Raw genomic sequence first — 19,044 nt, 5'->3', positions numbered from 1 at the left:
GAACAATTTCTGTTCAAATTGCTCGTGTTTTGCCTACAGAACATAGAAATAGCCTTATTTAAACACAATGTCCTATTTTTCTTTGATCATTTTGGCAATATCCATCAGTGACAGACAAGCACACAGATAATTCTCTAAATTAGGCAGCCTATTCAAACAGTCATACGGCTGTCAAAAACTATATTTAGGCTCCTCTGGCTACCATGCCAAATTTCAGGAAAAAAGATAAATTAATGAAAATTTTCAACTGAGAAGCATGGGGGAATAAATGAAGGGGTCTGCCCTTTTAAAGGAACACTATTAGCTTGTAATTGTGCTTAATATTAAAGAGTATTTTAAACTGCAGAAATATTACATTATCTTCCCACTACTCAGGATTCTTATTTGGAGATATTTATGAATGAAAACATATTTTGTACAGTATATTATAATTTACAAGCTCCTTTTTTGTGAATTAATCTACACTCATAAGGTTATTCACATACTTTAAATATATGCTAATATAATGCAGCACTTCAGAGCACTCTTAACCACCAGTTTCAGTGCAGGAGGTGGGGGGACAGTGAGGTTAGAGGAGAATATAAAACCCAGTAGAGAAACTGCATTTGTAATCTGATGCAAATAGAATAATGAAATAAGTAATCATGGGGTTTTTCGATGCCTAGAGTAGTGGGAGAGTAATGAAGGTACAAAATAATTCAAATGGGGCATGGGCAGGAAGGGGAAAAGTACTGCTTCTACCTCCCACAAAGCCAAATGCTTTCACACGTGCTCCTCAGAAGCTGGAGGCCCAAAGGAATTATTTGACTGCAGGACCCTGCTCAATGGACGATACCACAGTGCTGCTTATCCCCCTTCCAGCTCACCTTCAGCATACCCACAGCCCTGTCTACAGTGACCTACTGCCACTGACTGGAAAGCTCAAAGCCTGCACCAGCGCTGGCTTCAGGAGCTGTCATTTCAAATACTATACCCTTTATTACTATACCTAATTTAGAGTCAATTCTACATGGTGAAGGTACTCACCAAAGTAACTTCCTCAGCAGTGATGGCACTTTACCATTATCCCATCCTTCTCAACTCTTTATTTTCACCCCATACAGCTCATCAACTAGATTCAACTGACCAATGGTAAATAAAAACTCACGACTGCAACTGCTTTTGGAAACACGGACGAACTTCAAAAATCCCATCCACAGCTGTGATATCCTCTGCACAACTATAAAGCAGGAAGAATTTTATAGAAAATCAGGCCAACACTATAGAAAAACTAGTGCAGGCAGTGAAACCACAAACGAGCACTGGTTTCGTACATCAGTTTGCTCTGGAGTGGCAGGCATGCTCTTCAGCTGTAAGCTGTTATCAGATCCAGACAGCATACATTTCAACCTGAGCTTATGCAATCTTACTAATGGACAAATTATTATATAATAAACCCTACCTGAAGTCAACACAGAACTCCTTCAAGCATCTACAAAACTTAAAAGAGAAAAAAAAATACAAACCAAAGAAAACCAACCACACCCCACCACACCCTTCTATGTTTTTTCACAAACCAAAAAAAAATTTCTCTTGGGCAGCAGAATTTAGGACAACTTTCACATTCAACTCAAAAATGCAGAATTTTAGCAACAGAAGGGATTAACAACATTTTTCCACAAGCCTGCAAAAAGATTCAGTACTTGCTAGAAAACAGGAAAAAAACCAAATAACCCCATAAAGAATGCATTTCAAGTATCAAAATTCAGTGAGTTAAGCTTAGACCTGAAGTTGTTAACTTTACCAAACTATCTCATAAAAAACTCATATAATCTTCTTGTTACAGGATTTTACAAAGCACAACACAATAAAATGATTGTTCAACTGCAGCTATTTTTCAGATGTTAAACTAAACTTTACTGGTTAGAAACTCTTAGAAATTTCATTTTAGTATTCTGTTTCATGCACACTATATGTAAAATAAGGTAATACAGTCCATGAACTTATCCTAAATCTTTCCAGAGTAAACAGTTTCCAGCACTCTTACAACTATCAAGCACCTGAAAAAAAAAAAAACCCAACAAACCTATAAAACACATACATATAGCCAAACTTCAAAGAAACTAACTTAAAGATTAATTATAAATTAATGCTCTAATCTACCAGATCTGTCTTTTACATTTATGTCGAACTTTTTTAATAGCACAGAGAGATTAATAGAAAAAAAATATGTTCAAAACCCAACACTTTTCTTTTGGATTAAGTAAGAAAAAATGCTCAGTTGTGATTTCAGAGCAGCTAAATCTTTCCACATTAAGTTATGCAAGCTGTAGGTGTGGGGGGAAATGACACTCACAGAACCTCAAAGGGCTTTTTACCTGTACTATTACAGCAAACACGCAAAAAGATATGACTAGAAGTTTTATAGTTGCCACTCTGCTTTCTGGATTTTCTAAAGCAAAACAAAACATGGTTTTCTTTCAAACTTATCTATGTAAAATACCACATTCTCATTTCCATGGGAAGAAAAATATTCCCAAGGCCACTGTCAACTTGGATATTTCAGAGCCCACACTAGACCAACTAACAAAAATCTCTATCTCGGAAATACAGCATAGGAATGATTAATATAGTTTATTAATAATATTTTACTACAAAAAAATACAACACATTTAATCTTTTACAAAAAAATACAACACATTTAATCTTTTACAGAAATAATCAGAGAAATAGATGGGAATAAACTGTAGTGTTTTTACTATTTTATATCACAGAAATGTGGTATTTTAAGTTTGTAGCACAGTTCAACCTATTTTCAAGCAAGAAATACCTAAAAATACTTATATATGCTTTAAAATTTATATCATGTTGTTATTCCATATGCTGAAGTACTGTATCATTAAAGGCAGCTTAAATTTCAAGAAATAACTTACATCAAATGCTACCATCGGTTCAACTACCTTCCTCAAACGCTATTTGGTGTCAGTTTGACCTGGAAGACATCATCTGTCCACTGTATCAGTGGTCACTCATTTCTTCTTCTACACAGCCTTCTCTGCTGTGAGTGCTTAAGTGCTTATGATTCTGTAATCAAACTAGGTCAGGAGGAGAAAAAAAAAAGTCTGTCTGAACAGCCCAGAAAATGAACATACTTGGTTTTCAAGTACATTTTTTCAACAAAATCAGCTCCACATGCTGGTTTGTTCAGCAGCCACTGATTTGTTCAAGCCATGAATTCTTGAATTCACACAAGGGACACAGGGGCGACATTGGGGCAGAACCAAGAGGCAAAGAACTAAAATTGGAGAGGACAACAGTTCAGGCTTCAACACAATCATTTGTCAAACCATGCCATCCCTCCCTCTGACACTCAGTTTTACTGTTACAGAAAAATTATTCTTAAAAAATAGAAACAGGAAACATTTATTAAGCCATCTGTGCTACTCTTTGGGCAGATAAAGGCCAGCAGCTTGTATTTGCCTACAAAGGCTTAATCAGCACCAGGTTCTCTTTGGAAGAATCTGAAAGAAAAGGATCAGTTTGTTAACTGATCCAAGCAGGTGACTCCAAACATTTCATCTGTTCTTCCTCACTTTGACAGACATAAGTGGTTGTGGACGATGTAGATCAACAAAACACCCATGATCAGCTCTGTCAAGATTACATGATCTGCAAGAATGTTCTTTATCGTTCAAGATATGGAAACTTACAAGCTATTATCAAAGACAAAACTATCAACTTTAACTAATCTGATGGAAGGATGAGAACTATCAACAGCCTCAGAGGTACCAATTCCAACTCCAAACTGAGGAGCAATGACTGTGTGTGAAAACTCAGAATATTTCCTCTTTTTCTTCCTCAGCTCATCAGAAAACCCCTGGCTTACAAGTAGAATTAAAAACCCGTTCTGCAGTATGGGTAACAACTGAATCCAAGACATTTTAGTGTCAGCCCTCACACCAACATAGATAGATGGTGGCTATATACTTTCCAGGTAATATGGCAGCTCCAAAAGCAGAAGGTCTGCTGCTATAAATAGGCATGCTTTTATTATGAGCAGTCTCATTACAAGGAAGCTCCTATTATTGTGACAGCTATTTATTTGTAATTACTATTTGCAACACTAAAATACTTTTCAATTAGTAAAATCCCTTTTACATCAACCTGTCATTACCATATTGTGGGGTTGTTTATGTACCAACAACATGAAGATTTTGCCTCCACTGGAACTGCTGTTAAATCCAAGGCCAGTGTACTTTCTCCTTCCCGATACAGACAATGGTTACTAGCTCATTAGCAATTACCTAACAATTTCACTTTGAAAAACAACATTTCAACCAAAACTAAACAGCGCTTACCTGCTTGCTTTTGGAACCTGATGACAAATACAGTCTAGTGTACTTCTCAGCTAGAACTGGGAAAGAAGTGGGACCTTAAAGTAGCATTCATTGCCTCTCCTCATTGTCTGACTACACTACTTCAGCATCTCAGACAGACTTTACAGAGAAAATATGTTAAGTTTGATTGTGCTCATCAGTTACTTCAAATTATATCTTTTCTGCACTCAAAAGCAGCATAGTTTTCTAGCTGGACTAAAGCTGCTCAAGCTGGCATCATAAATGCCCAAACCAGCAAGGAAGAAGCAGAACCATTAAACCAGAGTCAAGAGAAAGCAGAAAAAAATCTCTCTTCAATGCAAGCATATTCCAGCATATCATCCACTTGTCTTAGACTAGAACATTTATCTTCCACACCATGTAGAACATATCATTCACACGTGTAGTTTTTTGTTCTTTACAGCACTTCGCACAATCAATGCGGTTAATGCGTTAACTACTTCTGCAGGAGTAGCTTTCAAGAAGCTGTTTCCTGCTATCTCTTGATCAACTAAAGATTGTTCTGAAAAGATGTAGTCAGTGGCAAACAATAGCAGCAAACTTGTCTCCATCACTTGCCTCTGCAAGACAAATGAAAAGTGCAGGTTCCTTCGATTGCTTTCTGCCTCATACATCCCACATCCTTCTACAGCCACTCAATGAGAATTAGCACAAGCCAAAGGCTTCATGGCATGTTCTATTTATTCTTACAAATATTCTTTCAGAATACCACAGTTAAGCTCCCCCAAACTCCTGAACACACTCTTAAGATTGTGTCATACTTCTGTCTTATCAACATTGGACGAGTCACTCCCAAGAATTTCAACCACTACATAATGGAATTAAATCCCTGAATAGCTTGCTTTCCTACACAAATCGGAACTAAACACAATCACAGAATTTGAGCACTGTTCTAGCTCTTCTACTGAAACATGCTAATCTATGCTAAAATGAAAATACAAGAGGCAACGAGACAAGACTCAGTAAGGGGTTTCATTCCAATACAGGAAGAAAATTCTTCCCAGTGAGTGTGGTCCAGCATAGGAATGCATTAAATAGAGGTGTCAGAATCTCCACTCTTGAAAACATTTTAAAAGTGGTCTGGAAAATATGATTTCAGTGTTAGCCTAAACCCATGTGGGAGACTGGATCAAATGACTTATAGATCTAAAACTATTCTACAAACTATAGATCTAAAAACTTTCTCAGCTGGGCCCACCATCTCGAAATAAGGACCACACTATTTCTGAACCTCAGACCAGGGAGTCTGCCTTTTAAATTTCAGTTAATACTCAAAAGATGAAAACAATCAGCGCTAACACTCCTTGTATTTCAATCTGCTACAGAAACAATGTGAAATAACACTACCATTAAAGGATCAATAATTTGTGAATTAAAATGCTTAAGAGCTTAATCAGACTAAACTCTTGAGTCTGGTGTGCAATCACTGATTCCTATAATCAGTAGAAACATTAGTTTCCTTTAACAACTCCATCAACTAGCTAGCTCACACACTCCTTCCCACTACTATTGCATGTGTTGGTTCATTTGAGAGATGCCTTATCTTGTTAACAGTACAGTTGGAACTTTCAGCTCCCTCTCTTAGAAACTGTAATTTAAAAAGACAGATTGGAAAGCCGCTCACTAATTAAGAAAGAAGTCTAACTAGAATGCTTAAACTGAGCATTATGTTTAAAATAAATAAAAGAACACATATAAGGGCTGTTATTTTCAAATTAGTTGTCTTTTTATCCTAATGGGGTTCTGCTTCTCTTATAGCCCAACCTTTGTGCCTTTGAAGTGTCACTCTTATCAGACATTTTACTTTCTGACATTTAAGTGACTGCAGCCTTAGCTTGCACTTGGCATACTTAAGATCAGAAGGCTGATCTCTACCCTGGTATATTAAATGGCTGGTTGTCATTTGGTTTGGGGTTTGTTTTGGCTTTTTTCCACTTTTTTTCCCCCCCAATTTAAACTTAAACTTATTCTAGAAGAAATTACTAAGTGAGTAAAGTGATACACATGTTCACAACAAGCAACTATTCTACGATTTGCTTCCCCAAAACTTGAAACATGTGTTGCCTCAATTATTTCTTCCCAAACACAATGTTTTTTTCGGCCTTGTTACTACCACACTAGCTCTGTAAGTTAATAGCCCCCAATTCATATTTCAGGATACTCAAGAGATGTATCAAAACATCATTTTTGAGTAAGAATTTCAGCTAATTTCAAAACAGGCTTATAGAAAAATAAAAATCCCCATTTTGTGGAAATTTCACACCTGGTCATGACCTGCTACCTTGATCTATCATATACAAAATGACTATGCACAGCCTTTTGCTCTCACAGCTATGTATAAGTGGCTATCTCAGTGAACTAAGAGTACAGTTTTGTGACGTATTTAATCCGTTTAAACTACTTATTTGTAGTAGTACTACTGTGAAACTAACTTATTAACTATAATGACTATATTTTTTATTTGCAGGATTATTTCCCAAACCAAAACTAATTACCACTGGAAGGGTTATTAAAATATTATAACATAGGCAATATTTTGAATCTGAGCTAAGCAGTGTGTCAGAAATTTCTCTAAATGGCTGATTTTTAGCCTTCCTGTGATAACAAGGCTGATGAACCCTTCTGCATACATACTCTACAGGAACTTCTGATGAAAATGGCAAACAAACAAAATCTGACAGTTTGCTGTCCACTGAGTTACATATATGTTCTGCAACAGTTTCATGAAGGACTACAAGTGCTCTGGCATTATGAAAAGCTTCAGCATGTACATATATTCTGTAAAAAAATAACAAACTTAGAGATTGGGAAAGCCATTAAAAACAAAATTACAAGGGAGAAACACCACTTAGGTCTACAGACACTAATGAGTCCACAGAGAGCAGCCCCTATCCAAGCAATACCATTGCAGCCAACCACCATTCCAAAGACTCACTGTCACTGCTCTCTGCTCCAGTATGTAACATAATTACATACAGTATTTTACAGCAGCTACAATCCCGCACTGTATGCCTAGATGTTGCTAGGGAATGCTCCTATCTTAGATATTAGGAATTCCAACCTTCAGTCCAGATTTGGTAGCAACTGGTAGGAGCACCTGCTTCCCCTCTGCATATTTAACTCCTGACTTAGGCTTGCCTTGATCACAACATTTACTTTCCTTCATCAATTACCATTTCCAGTCTGTTTTTACCAGTTGAAGTAACCTCTCCAAACACAGTTCCTTATTACTGCCCAAACATATCAGACAAAAACTGCCAGCCTTGACTTTCAAGCATCACCCCTACTTTACGCAGGCATTGCTACAAAAAGAAGGCCTTTTACTTGCACCTGTGCTATCATTGCCCTCCTGACAGCAGGAGTATTTTTGCAGCCATTGACAGGAGCAAGGAAGTTCTCTAGCTGAAAATATCTTGCTGCTTTTGACTGAAGAAAGTGAGCATCCAGTCGTTCTGGCCTCACCTAAAGATACTGACCCATGGCCTTAGGCATTCTAATTTTCAGCTCCTTGTGACAGTATTAAATGCCTACGTCTGCAGATCAGTTTCTGGATGTGCTCAGTTCATACCACTTATTTTTTTAAATGCTCTCCTCACTTAGTAAGCCAGAGCAGTTCAGTTTTACTGACACACAAGACAGGAGGAAACATGTCAGCTCAAGGGCTCACAGAACTCATGTTTTCTTCAATCATGCTCCCCATCTGATTTTTTTTTTTTTTAGTTATAAATATTTAGTTTGCCTCCTACAGTATTTTATTTCTTGCTTTCACCCCTAACAGTTAATTCACATACATAGTTTAACACTATGTTGCATTAAAATCCTTCTCAGGAGTTTCTACCACCATTATATACTGACCAGGCAGATATTAAAAACTCCCATAGACAATGAAGAAAGAAAGGAAAGAATGAGGAGTCATGAAGCTCTTGGATATTAAATAGAAAGAAATGGTTTTTCACTCCCTTTTCCTTCCTGGAAAAACATGAGAAATCTTAATTTATCTTCTTGCTCTTTTTAAATGAGAATCTTCTATTTTTCTGCATTAGAAAACTAGCAAAGCAAAGCAACTGCCAGTATTCAACACCCCTTACTCTATCTGCCAGCACGTTAAAAATTTTGCAGCTCAGAGTTTATAAGTAACTCTTGACCTTCCAGAAGCATTTCAGAAAATATCAAATTTGTGTTCCTTAACATCCAAAATAATTGTAAACAATCTGCTTCAGAAATTTAAATAATCATCATTAAGAAAGCCCACAAGAACTCATCTGGTCATGATAAAAACCCCCAATCATTTTAAAAGTTTTTGTAACTAGTTGTAAGTTGATTAAACAAGAAGTACCTGAGCAAGATCCCACAACAGCACTGTTCTAGAAATCAAGCTTATTTCAGATTTTCTATGAGACAAAGAAGGAGGGCATCAGTTTGATGACTTCTATTTTCCTAATACCACACTGCCTTCGAATTTATTTTGACATTATCCCATTTTGTGGGAGTTCTTCATTTAGAACATTTACTCATCAAGAAACACTGGTATGGATGCTTCTCAGTTTCATTCACTTCAGTAGAGAAAAACAAAAATGTTATGTCTGTTTATAAGAAAACAAGATTTCAATACAAATAATTAGTTTTTAAATACATATCCTTAAACAAATACAACAGTAGAACACAAAAAGTAATTCAACATAATTTGCTTTCAGACAGTCCTTAAAAGAGAAAGATAAATCCATACTGGAGTGTCCTATCTGTATAAGCAAGCCTGCAACTTTCAAAGCTATTCTTCCCTTCAAAAAAAAATCTTCCGTGTCCCCACTTCAGGATTTAGAGAAACAAAAACAGACACAAAATCATTATTGAATACCATTTAAGGAGTAGGAGTAACCCATTTAAAAGAAAAAAACTTCTGAATTCCCTACATTACCACTTTCTTCCAGCACATTTCAACATTTGATACTTTTAGAAAAATACCGGTTTGGAAATAAAAATAAGAAGTTTAAGTATTTGTCCACTTGGGTGGGGGGAGGGGAAAGAGAGAGCAGGGATATCGTAACCAAATATTTTATATTAAAGACTAAACCAAATTGGCACTAACTGAAACTGACTGACATCTCACTTCACTTTGGGCAACATGCAGCAGGTAATGCAACTATTTGCTTTTCACTTAAATATCTGCATCTATAAACACTTCTAACATTTGCATGGATGAGTAAGATTAGTTGGCTCAAAAAACAAATAAAATGTTCTAAAACTCCAAGCAGCACCACAGCAACAAAAAGTTTCAAGCCCAAATTTGATCATACTTTTTACGAGTCACAATTAAAACCATCCCACGTTCCTCACAGCAAACCAAGCCTGGTTATTTTTTAGGAGAAAGCAGGGTTTTATGCATAAAACTTGAGCTTCACCTTTGAGTTGCTCAAATGTGTACCTCCAGAATTTCTCTCTTCACACTCATTCACAGACACCTAGAGGAGTTAGATGACTCCCACACACATTCCAATTAACCTCTGTTGCCTAACACCTCCATCTCTTAAAAATTTAGCTTTTTGATATCCTGGATAAATCTGGCAGAAAAAGTAACACTTGCTGGGAACACTTAAGACATGTCTCCACAGGAAAAATAATTTATGATATGAATTTGAAGAGCACAAACTAATCCACCTGAACTTGTTTTGTGGACACACCTTTTATACTCTAAAAACTAAAATAGCCACAGGTTCTCCTGTACAACCCATACTTGCAAAAGCAACACACACTTCACACAGGAAAAACCCTGATGCACAACACTTGAGGTTCAATAGTTCTTCCATACTCTTTCCCTGCTTAGGCAAATAGCCTAAACTTTACAAGACATTATACCTCCAGGTATGCAGAATTTACAGTAGAGCAGTCTAGCAAAGTTGAAGCTGAACTGGTATTTGCCATTTGCCCGAGTAATTCTAAAATGGACCTCAAATGATGAAAGTAACCGTAAGAGTTATTTTAAAAAATGATTTTAAATTTCACAGAATAACTGGGTCTAATGTATGCCATCCTTATTCTGTAAGGTATACAGCAATAAATCCACCTGCACATATTATTAGGTGCTGCTTAAAAAGGAAAAGAAAACACAGATACTACTTTTCCAGAAGCTTGACATAATACAGAAAACTAATTAGAAACAGTTTATCTTGATCAAAAACAAAGAAAAAGACAAAACGAAACAAAACAACCAACAGGCAACCCCAAAAAACTCCACCACCCTTCAATGAAAAAGAAAACATCTTCCTTAGGCTGTGGAAGAGAACTGGAAATTCAAATAAGATCTTGGGACCTTATGTCTCCCAGTTTCAAAGTAACCATGTACTGAACACCAGGAATGGTTAAACTATGTTAAGAATAAAACAACATATGTCAATCTCGTCTTCTAATAATTACTGGATTTAGCTTTGCACTAAACACATTGGTAATAAATACTCCCTAGAAACATGCCACAAACTACTGGACATATAACAGAAAGAAGTTATCACAAAGGACAGAATTTATACCATCCTGGTTATATACTGTAACACTAAAAAAGAGACAATAATAACAACTGTAATGCATTTGCCTCAGCACAGTTCCACGGCTAAATCAAGTATCTATAACACACATCCATACGACTTCTTACAGAAGCAGAAAAATTAATTCCAGCTCTAGAATTTTTTATCTTATTAGTAAAAATGAAATCGGACTACACACCAAAAATATAAAGCTTGCCAGATCCACTCATGCTAAGGAACATGGAAAGGAAACCAGCACACATTAAAAAAAATTAAAATTATGTATGAGTTATAAGATTTGCGTTTCCTTCCTTTCAAATACTTTGTTTCTTTAAATTACATCTGATGGCTTTGGGATTTAAACTGAACATGCAGGCTGTGAATAGAGAATGCATGGCAGGAAAAACTGAACTAACCATGTAAAAGGCAGAATGGAAAGGAGCCAGATACTACAAAACACTGACAAGGGAAATAGGCCTGGTTCTAGATCAAAAAAACAACTTAAAATATAAAGAAATCATATCCTCCTGTAAAGATTTATTTTCAGTTCATATCTAAAAAAACATAGGATGTGAACTGCAATTTGTACTACTTTGCTTGCATAATTACACATACAATGTTATTCAAGCAGGCACCATATGCATATACAAAAAAGGAAAACTAATAGCAAATTCTGGAGTATTCTGTAATTGTATAGCAAGGAAGTCTTTATTTGCACACAGTAAGACAGCAGTTTTACCTCATTTGCCAATGAAATTGTATATATATCCCAATTAGAAGCTTTGGAAGTGCTACATCCCATTTTCAAGCAAATGACAACACTGTGCTGATCCACTCACATCATTACACTGTTATTTTTATCCAGAACATTCAGATCACGTGCAGTATCTATCTAAATGTCCAAATGGCCTTCTTACCTTAAGAGTACTACTGATTTTACCACTAGATAGAAAACAGAGAATGAATTATAAATCATTCCAAGTCAAAAGCAGTTTTTTTTAACAGAGCAGAAGCACAATAATTGAAAACTCCTATGTCCAAGCTTCAGTCAGGTAGCCAAAAGCTTTCTTAAATAAGACCGTGATCCACACTAATTTGGGGGTGAGCCTTATTTATTTATATTTTTTTCTAGACACAGCAGGGACATCAAAAGACTCCCTCTTCTCTCCCAATATTTTAAAATTACAATCAATTTACAAACCTGTGGCTAAAGAATTCATTATATACTTAAAAATTCCTTTCTTTTTTAGTATTTTTAAGACAAGTTCGTCAATTTTATATGCAAATTATACCTTTCACTCTTCTTAATAGTTGCCAAGTTTAATAGTGTTACTACTTTACCCCTTAATTCAGAACTAAGTCCACAGTCTGACCAATCCTAGTGGAAATCTAGGTGTACAATTAGAAAAAGACTGTGACAATCAAACTGCCTACTGCTATCAGTTACAGAAAGCAGCATGTTTTAGAAAACTTCCCTGTTTCTTGGTTGGAGCTCAATAGAACTGTCCCTCAATAGATTTTATTTTTAGTTTCACCTCATCCATAAATAGACCTACACAGCATCATCCCTAAGTTTTTAACTGATCTCTGTAAGAACAGATAGGATACCTACTTAGTAATTCCGTACATTGTTTTCCTTTTAGTCTTTAGCCCAACAAAACCCTTGGGCATATGCTCACAGCTAAAAAACAAACCTGAGCATTTGACTAACTTGTAACAAGTGTTGTCACCATCCCCTTGTGAAACACCCCTATCTCTTCTGCATACATTTTATACAAGATTTTGCTGATTTAGGTACATTTTATACAAGATTTTAGTTTGCCTCACTATCCTCAAAGAGATAGCTACTTTAACTAAAAGCATTCCTTCAACTATGTCAGTGCAGGAGTAACTCATCCATTTAAAGACTGACTTGGCCACTCCAGAACAGTTGTACAAGTCACACACTTAGGTGTTAAATGTGTAGATACATTTATAGATAGATACATTTACAGATGCTGTCTTCAATCAGACACCACTTCAAGGGGCCCAGCACAGCTCTCCATGGACCTCGCTGACAGAAGGAACAGAAGGTTGGAAGCAGCTTCAGCATTAAAATAAACCTCCAGTTACTGTCCTACAGCTTCTGTTAACAGTGGTCATGTTGGTTAATATAAGTGTAATGCAAACACCTCCATCAAATCATTAAGAACAGTATTTACCATATGCAGCCCATTTCCTTCACTCTTTAAAAAATTTGTTAAAGTGAATTTTGCTTGGACAGGCAATACTGCCAAAATTACTTTATCAACTCAGTGAGCTTCCTTGCTTAGCAAAGGCAAGGTTCTGTTCCTGAGATTCCCAGCATCTCTGCTGTGGGAAACATTATTCCCCCCTAAAGCTTCACAGATACTTTTTCTCAAGTCAGATAAAATCCATCCCTAAGTACTAACACTAGAATTATGGAACTTCCAGATTACAGCCAACATTAAAGTTTTTCCACAACACTTTTGCTCAAGCACAACGTAAAGCAGACATTTATTAAATGTGACTTCTGTCAGCATTGCAGCAATTTTTAAAAAATAACTTTCACTGTTCAATCACATGAATATAGAACCGTCATCTAAAATTTTTTTTCAGTTTTAACATTACAGCTGTGAATTCATTAAAATGCATCCATGATCTATACAGCTAAGGAAGCTGAACTGTCTCGTGAATGGTGACAGAACACTTCTTTTGATTAATTGCAAGAGCAATTTTAGAGTGCACCAACTTTCCTGAGAGCACTGTTGCCCTGCACTTGATTCTAGATGTAGCTTACTCTGACATAAGCTGCTTTACAGAAAGGGGCTTGCACTCTATATCCAATACAGCTCATGCATTCAATAATGCACTACAAAAATTCCCTTCTCCCTAAGCCAAAGAATCTTTGAAGGTAAGAAGTAGCACAGGAATATTTACATTTCAACTACGAAGGTTGCAATGTTACAGAAAAAAACAAAAACCGGTTTGAAAGCATGTCTTCAAAGAAATCACCATATTTCAGCTTGTTGGCAATTTCAGCAAGAAAGGAAAAAAAACACAGCAGGGGGGAAAAAGTTGAGCTTGAATTTCAAGTCTCTGGCCTAAGTTTACACACCATTACTTTAGTTAGTTTTAAACAGAGTGGTGATATTTTATGACTTTTTGAAAGTGCAGATTTCCAGTGTCTGCCACTTTCCAAGGTGAAATTACATATTAAAAAAATCTCTGAAAGAACACTGAAGTTTTTCCCAATTTTTCTCCTAAATTAAAGTCTTGAATCCTTCCAAAGCTACAGATGAAAATAGCAGTTGGCATCTCACGGAACATTATACTGTCACAGACTTCTGCACAGGTTGTTTAACTTTAATTGTTACTTTCATTTCTCATGGAGGCAGAGGAAGGAAAATTTTTTTTTTCCTTTTTTCTTTTTTTTTTCTTGTAAAGGAAACTCCAGAACAAGAAATGTGTTGTTTTTATCCAGTACTTTATGAAGTACTAGCTCTTAAAAACATTCAACACATCACAGAAAATTTTTGAGTCACATCTCCTAAAACACTGCAAGCGTGTTTTCTTAAAGACTTTGTAGCATTCAGATATTCAAATTTTAATAATAACTAGTGAGACTAGTTATAGTACACTATGTAGAAGTAATACTCACCCTTCTGCAGATGCTTTATTGTTACCACAAATAAACATTCCCCCGACTCTCAATTTGATATAGACACTGGGGACAAACAAAGAATTACCTTTAATTTTTTATAAATTGCATAAAGAATCTGAATGTGCCAATCCCTAAAAAAAATATTAACCTACCTATGAGAAAAACCCTCACTTAGATGTGAAGATTACATTAAATGTGCTGATAAAAACTCTTCACTGAAATCTGTATTAGCAAGAACCAAACTCACAATAGCTGAAACTAGAGCTGCTAAACAAGCAAAGACAAACCTATCCTGCTAGAATTAAATTACGGTCTCCAAACTGTTAAATGCTTTTTATCAGAGAGAACAAGAATCTGAACTTCCAGCTTTAAAAATGCAAAAAACTTTTTCTCTTAAAATCAGTGTGGTGCTTTGTAAGTTAGAAGTAAGTATCCCGAGTAATGTACAAGTTTGTTATCCCATTCCTGCCGTACATCTGTGCACGCACTGCTTTTCTTTCGTGTATGAATAACAATTTTGGAATCACCACGAAGACCTGGTAACAAATAAATGTGCGTGATGCCACAACGCACCGATTTCTTTATCCAGCCACACGTTTGTTGCTCACGGACGGCTCAGCCCAGTACCCTCCTTCGCACCTCCCCAGACACCCCAGCTTTAAACAGCGTTTCGTATCGCCGTGCTTGGCGACATTAGACACAAAACCCCAGAATTTTCAGCAATCTGTGAACTTTCTTGGGGCGCTCTGAAAGATCGGGATCGCACGGTGCCCTCCACGATTAGGAAGTTCGCCGGAGCGGCCGACAGACTGAGTTCCCCCCTGGCCCCTCCTGAGCTCCGTTCCTGAGCCTGGAGCGCCCCAAAGCCTGGGCGGGAGCCCCCAGCCCAGCCCCGCCGTCCCGCGGGTGCGGGCGGGCGGCCCGGGGCGCGCTCAGCCTCCCCGCCCGGCTCGCTCCGGCTTCCGGGAGCCCGGGCGGACCTGTCCCAGCCTCCCGGGAGGAGAGGGACGAGCTGCGTGCCGCGCTGCCCACGGCGGGCACACGGATTTCCCCTGCCCGGCGTGCGCCGGGCTCGCTCACACATACACACACACTCACTCACATACACACACACCACACACACACACCACACATACACCTCCCTCTGCCCGCGCCGGAGCCGCCGCCGCGTGCCGCCGGCTGGAGCGGAGAGGAGGGGAAGGGAACCGCCGGGTCTGCCCCCCGTTCTCCTCTCGCCACCCGCCCGCCGCCCCCCGCCCGTCGGAGGAGCGACGGCGAGCTCGCCCCCAGCCCGGGTCTGCGCCGCGCCGGGCGGGGATCGGAGCCGCCGGCCGGGCTGGACGGAGCCAACTTAGACAAAGGGCACTCCAGACTCCATGTCTCCCCCCTCCAGCTGTCACCGGCCGGGAGCGCGCGTGTCTGCCCGCCGGGAAGGGAACGCGGGGGGCGGCTGCTCCTCAAGAGCCGGAGCCGCCGCCGCCGCCCCCATCCTCCTCTCCCTCCCTTCCTCCCTGCCGCCCCCTCCCCTCCTCCCCTCCCCCATGACAAAGGACCCGGGTATAAATAGCTGCTCCCGGCGCCGCCGCCGCCTCAAGCCCGCGAGGTGTCGCTCGCTCGCCCGCTCACTCACCGGCCCCCCCGCCGCCCCGGCTCCGCGCCGCCGCCGCTCCCGCCGGTGCCGCCGCCAGCTCCGCTCGGCGCTCCCGCTCTGCCTCCCTCCGCCTCCGGCTGCCGGATTCACCCTCCCGGACCGAGCGCCAAACACGCCGGCCCAATCGCCATCGCGCTCATTGGCGAGCGCCGAGCGCCGCCCCCATTGGACGGACGGACGCGGCCGGGGCCCCGCCGGACCAATCGGACGCGGCGGGGGGCGGGGCGAAGGGCGCGGCCTCGCTCCCCACGTGCGGGGGGGGCAGGGAGGGGTGGGGAGAACTCTTTGTTCTCGCGCTGCCCGCGCGGGGGGACAGGAGGCTCGCGCTCCCCCCGCTCCCGCCGCCCCCCGCCCCCCGCGCGCCCGCCCCCCCCGCGCCGCGCGGCGGGGCCGGGCCCGGGGCTGCGCTGCGCCGGGGAGGCTTGAAACTCTCCGGCCGCCTCACGTGGAGATGGGGGGAGAGGGAGGGGAAAGGGGAGGGAGGCAGGCGAGAGGATTGGCGGGCACCGGGAGGGGCCCCCCTCCCGCTCGGCGCCGCTGCCGAGTTTGAATCGGTCCGAGAGCGGGAGAGGCGTAACGGCCCTAACGGTCCCGGGGGGCGGGAATGCCCCGAGCGGGCCCTCCGACCCCGCCGCCGCTCCGCATGTCGCTCCCCCGGCGCGGGAGCTCAGCCGCTGGAGGTCACTCCAGCCTTCCTCCATCTTCAGCAGGGAAAAATAAAATTGCCTGGATAAGTTTTCCTAGCGGGTATTTAGCCCTTCCCTTGCGACCGCATCCCTTTCCGATGCGTCCCGTATCGAGTGCCGCTAACGAGATGCGCAGGAGCGGTCGCCGTATCCTTACTTCCACAAGTCCGGTCCTCCTTCCTTACCTAATATCTCCTTCCCTCTTCCTTGTGGCTAACTCAGAGCATCTTCAGGGGCAGAAATGAGCAGCGGCCACTGTGAGGGGTCCTGACTGGTAAAAGTCTCTCGCGGAGGAAACAAATCACAAACGCGCCCTCATTGCCAAATCATGCCGTGGGCTTGCCGTGCCAGATCTGCGAGCGTGGCTCACAGATCTGACACGCAGGGAGAACGAGGATGTATCAGCCTTGGAGGCTGGGGACAGCCCACGCCCGCGGGGCAGCCCCGCCGCTCCCCGGCGGATGTCTCGGCCGGCTGAGTCACTTCGCAGCGCTGCTGCCTCGCGTCCGCGTGCTTGACCTTTGCTTGCCCAAACTTTACCGCCACCAGCCCGCCTTTTGTGCATCGCACCGGCGGCTTCCTCTCCCTCGCTGCTCCGCATCCAGCGCGGTTTCCCCCCTGTCGCGGGGGGATGTCATCAATCGCGGCAGCAGCAAAGCGCTCGCTCCGCGTCAGGCTCGAATCCTGTTGCTCGCTACGTGCTGTCTCCAGCCTCTAAGGTTGCTATCGTTTTCCCTCGTTTCTAATCCACGAGCCGTGCTCATCAATCTTGTTGCCGAGGTTGTCTTTAAACCTTGAGGATCCGTGCACCGTTACTCTGCTGTCGTCCTGCTCTTTGGTGGCTCCAGCCTTTACTTCTCTTCAGCAGGGAAAAATGAAATTGTCAAGTTTTCTAGTGGTACCATGCGCCTCCCTTGTGACCAGATCCCTTTCCCATGCGTCCCACATCGTGTGCCACTTCCGATGTACACTGGAGCAATCGACACATCCTTGCTTCCATCATCCTTCCTCACCAAATATCAGCTCCCCTCTTCCTTGTGAATACCTAAGTGCTTCTTCAGGGTCAAAACAAAAAATGAGCAGCGGCCACTGTAATGAGGTCATGAGTGATAAAAGTCTCTTGCGGGGGAAATAAATCACAAATACACCTTCATTCCCAAATAATACAGTTGGCTTATGTGCCAAGTGAGGCTCAGTGGTGTTCTACTTAAAGGCGATGTGCCTGTGTGTTTTTATAGTCTCTTTCTGTAAGTACTTAAAATTTCCAGACTTCATTGTGTATTAAACTTGGAGTGAGATCTCAAGCGTGGGCATTCCTACACTGTATGTTCTTGATTTACCTCATGTCCTTGAAAAGGGGTTTCTAATAGTAGCTCTTTTTCTTTTATTTTTCTTTCTTTTTTTCTTTTTTTTTTTAATCTCTGGGGTTTCATGAGTTATGAGCAAAACACATGCAGCAGAAATTATTTCCTGTTATGGTTACATGTCATATCATGGTAGATAGCTGTAACTTTCCCCTAAATCTAGCGTAGTGGCTGCCAATTGGGAAGATTATCTTAAAAATATTAGTCATTTCTGAAAATTCAGCTATTTTAAATCTATTCTGCTCCAAGATGGCTGCCATCACCAAAATGGCTACCCACTCCCTTCACAATTTAGGTTTTGTAATTTATTTTGATCCTTCAAGTTGCACTTCATGAGATCTAGTTTTGGTTAACAAGAAAAGTAACAATTGCTAGATAGGGTGAGGTAACTTAATGTAACAGGTACTCTCAGCCACAAGTTGGAAAGATCTGCACTGTAGAACCTACCTGTGAACTAGACCTCAGCACTGATCACATCCTTTTCCTCTCTTGCACAGATTATTCATCTGCTATACCTGAAACTGATGCTTTCAAGAAAACTTTACATGTTTTGAACTGAGTTACTCTTTCTCCTTTGCTCTGTAGCAGAACAACTTCTCCAGCAGGGCGCTATTCTAGAGTCTTTAAGAGATGAACTCCTGTCTAGAAACTCCATGAGGTTCTGATTTCCTGATCCATAGTTCAGGCTGTCTCAATCATTCCAGAGAATTTTAGCAACTGTTTGATTCTCTACACAGGGGTTTAATGTTGCAACGAGCTCCATACGGACTTCTCACAGAATAAACCAC

At 40.8% G+C, this 19,044-nt stretch overlaps 1 protein-coding gene across 6 annotated transcripts in view; it reads right to left on the bottom strand.

The window, feature by feature from the left end:
• EZH2 (enhancer of zeste 2 polycomb repressive complex 2 subunit) overlaps positions 1-16,204 on the bottom strand; it is a 49,796-nt gene extending 33,592 nt beyond the window's left edge. For 4 of the 6 annotated variants that reach the window (XM_015619430.3, XM_015619432.3, XM_015619434.3 and 1 more), the window contains exon 1: positions 14,553-14,637. In XM_015619430.3, the coding sequence (XP_015474916.1) occupies positions 14,553-14,590 (38 nt within the window). In that variant the 5' untranslated portion in view covers positions 14,591-14,637. Of the gene's footprint in view, positions 1-14,552; positions 14,639-16,185 lie in introns of those variants that run through there. The other 2 variants (XM_015619435.3, XM_015619431.3) reach the window with 2 other exon arrangements.
• Between the last annotated feature and the right edge of the window lie 2,840 nt (positions 16,205-19,044).

Source organism: Parus major, chromosome 2, assembly GCF_001522545.3.
Source record: "Parus major isolate Abel chromosome 2, Parus_major1.1, whole genome shotgun sequence".
In the NCBI taxonomy this organism is placed as follows: Eukaryota; Metazoa; Chordata; class Aves; order Passeriformes; family Paridae; genus Parus; species Parus major.
Note: the sequence above shows the minus strand (reverse complement) of the source record. Positions and strands in the feature narration are given on the sequence as shown.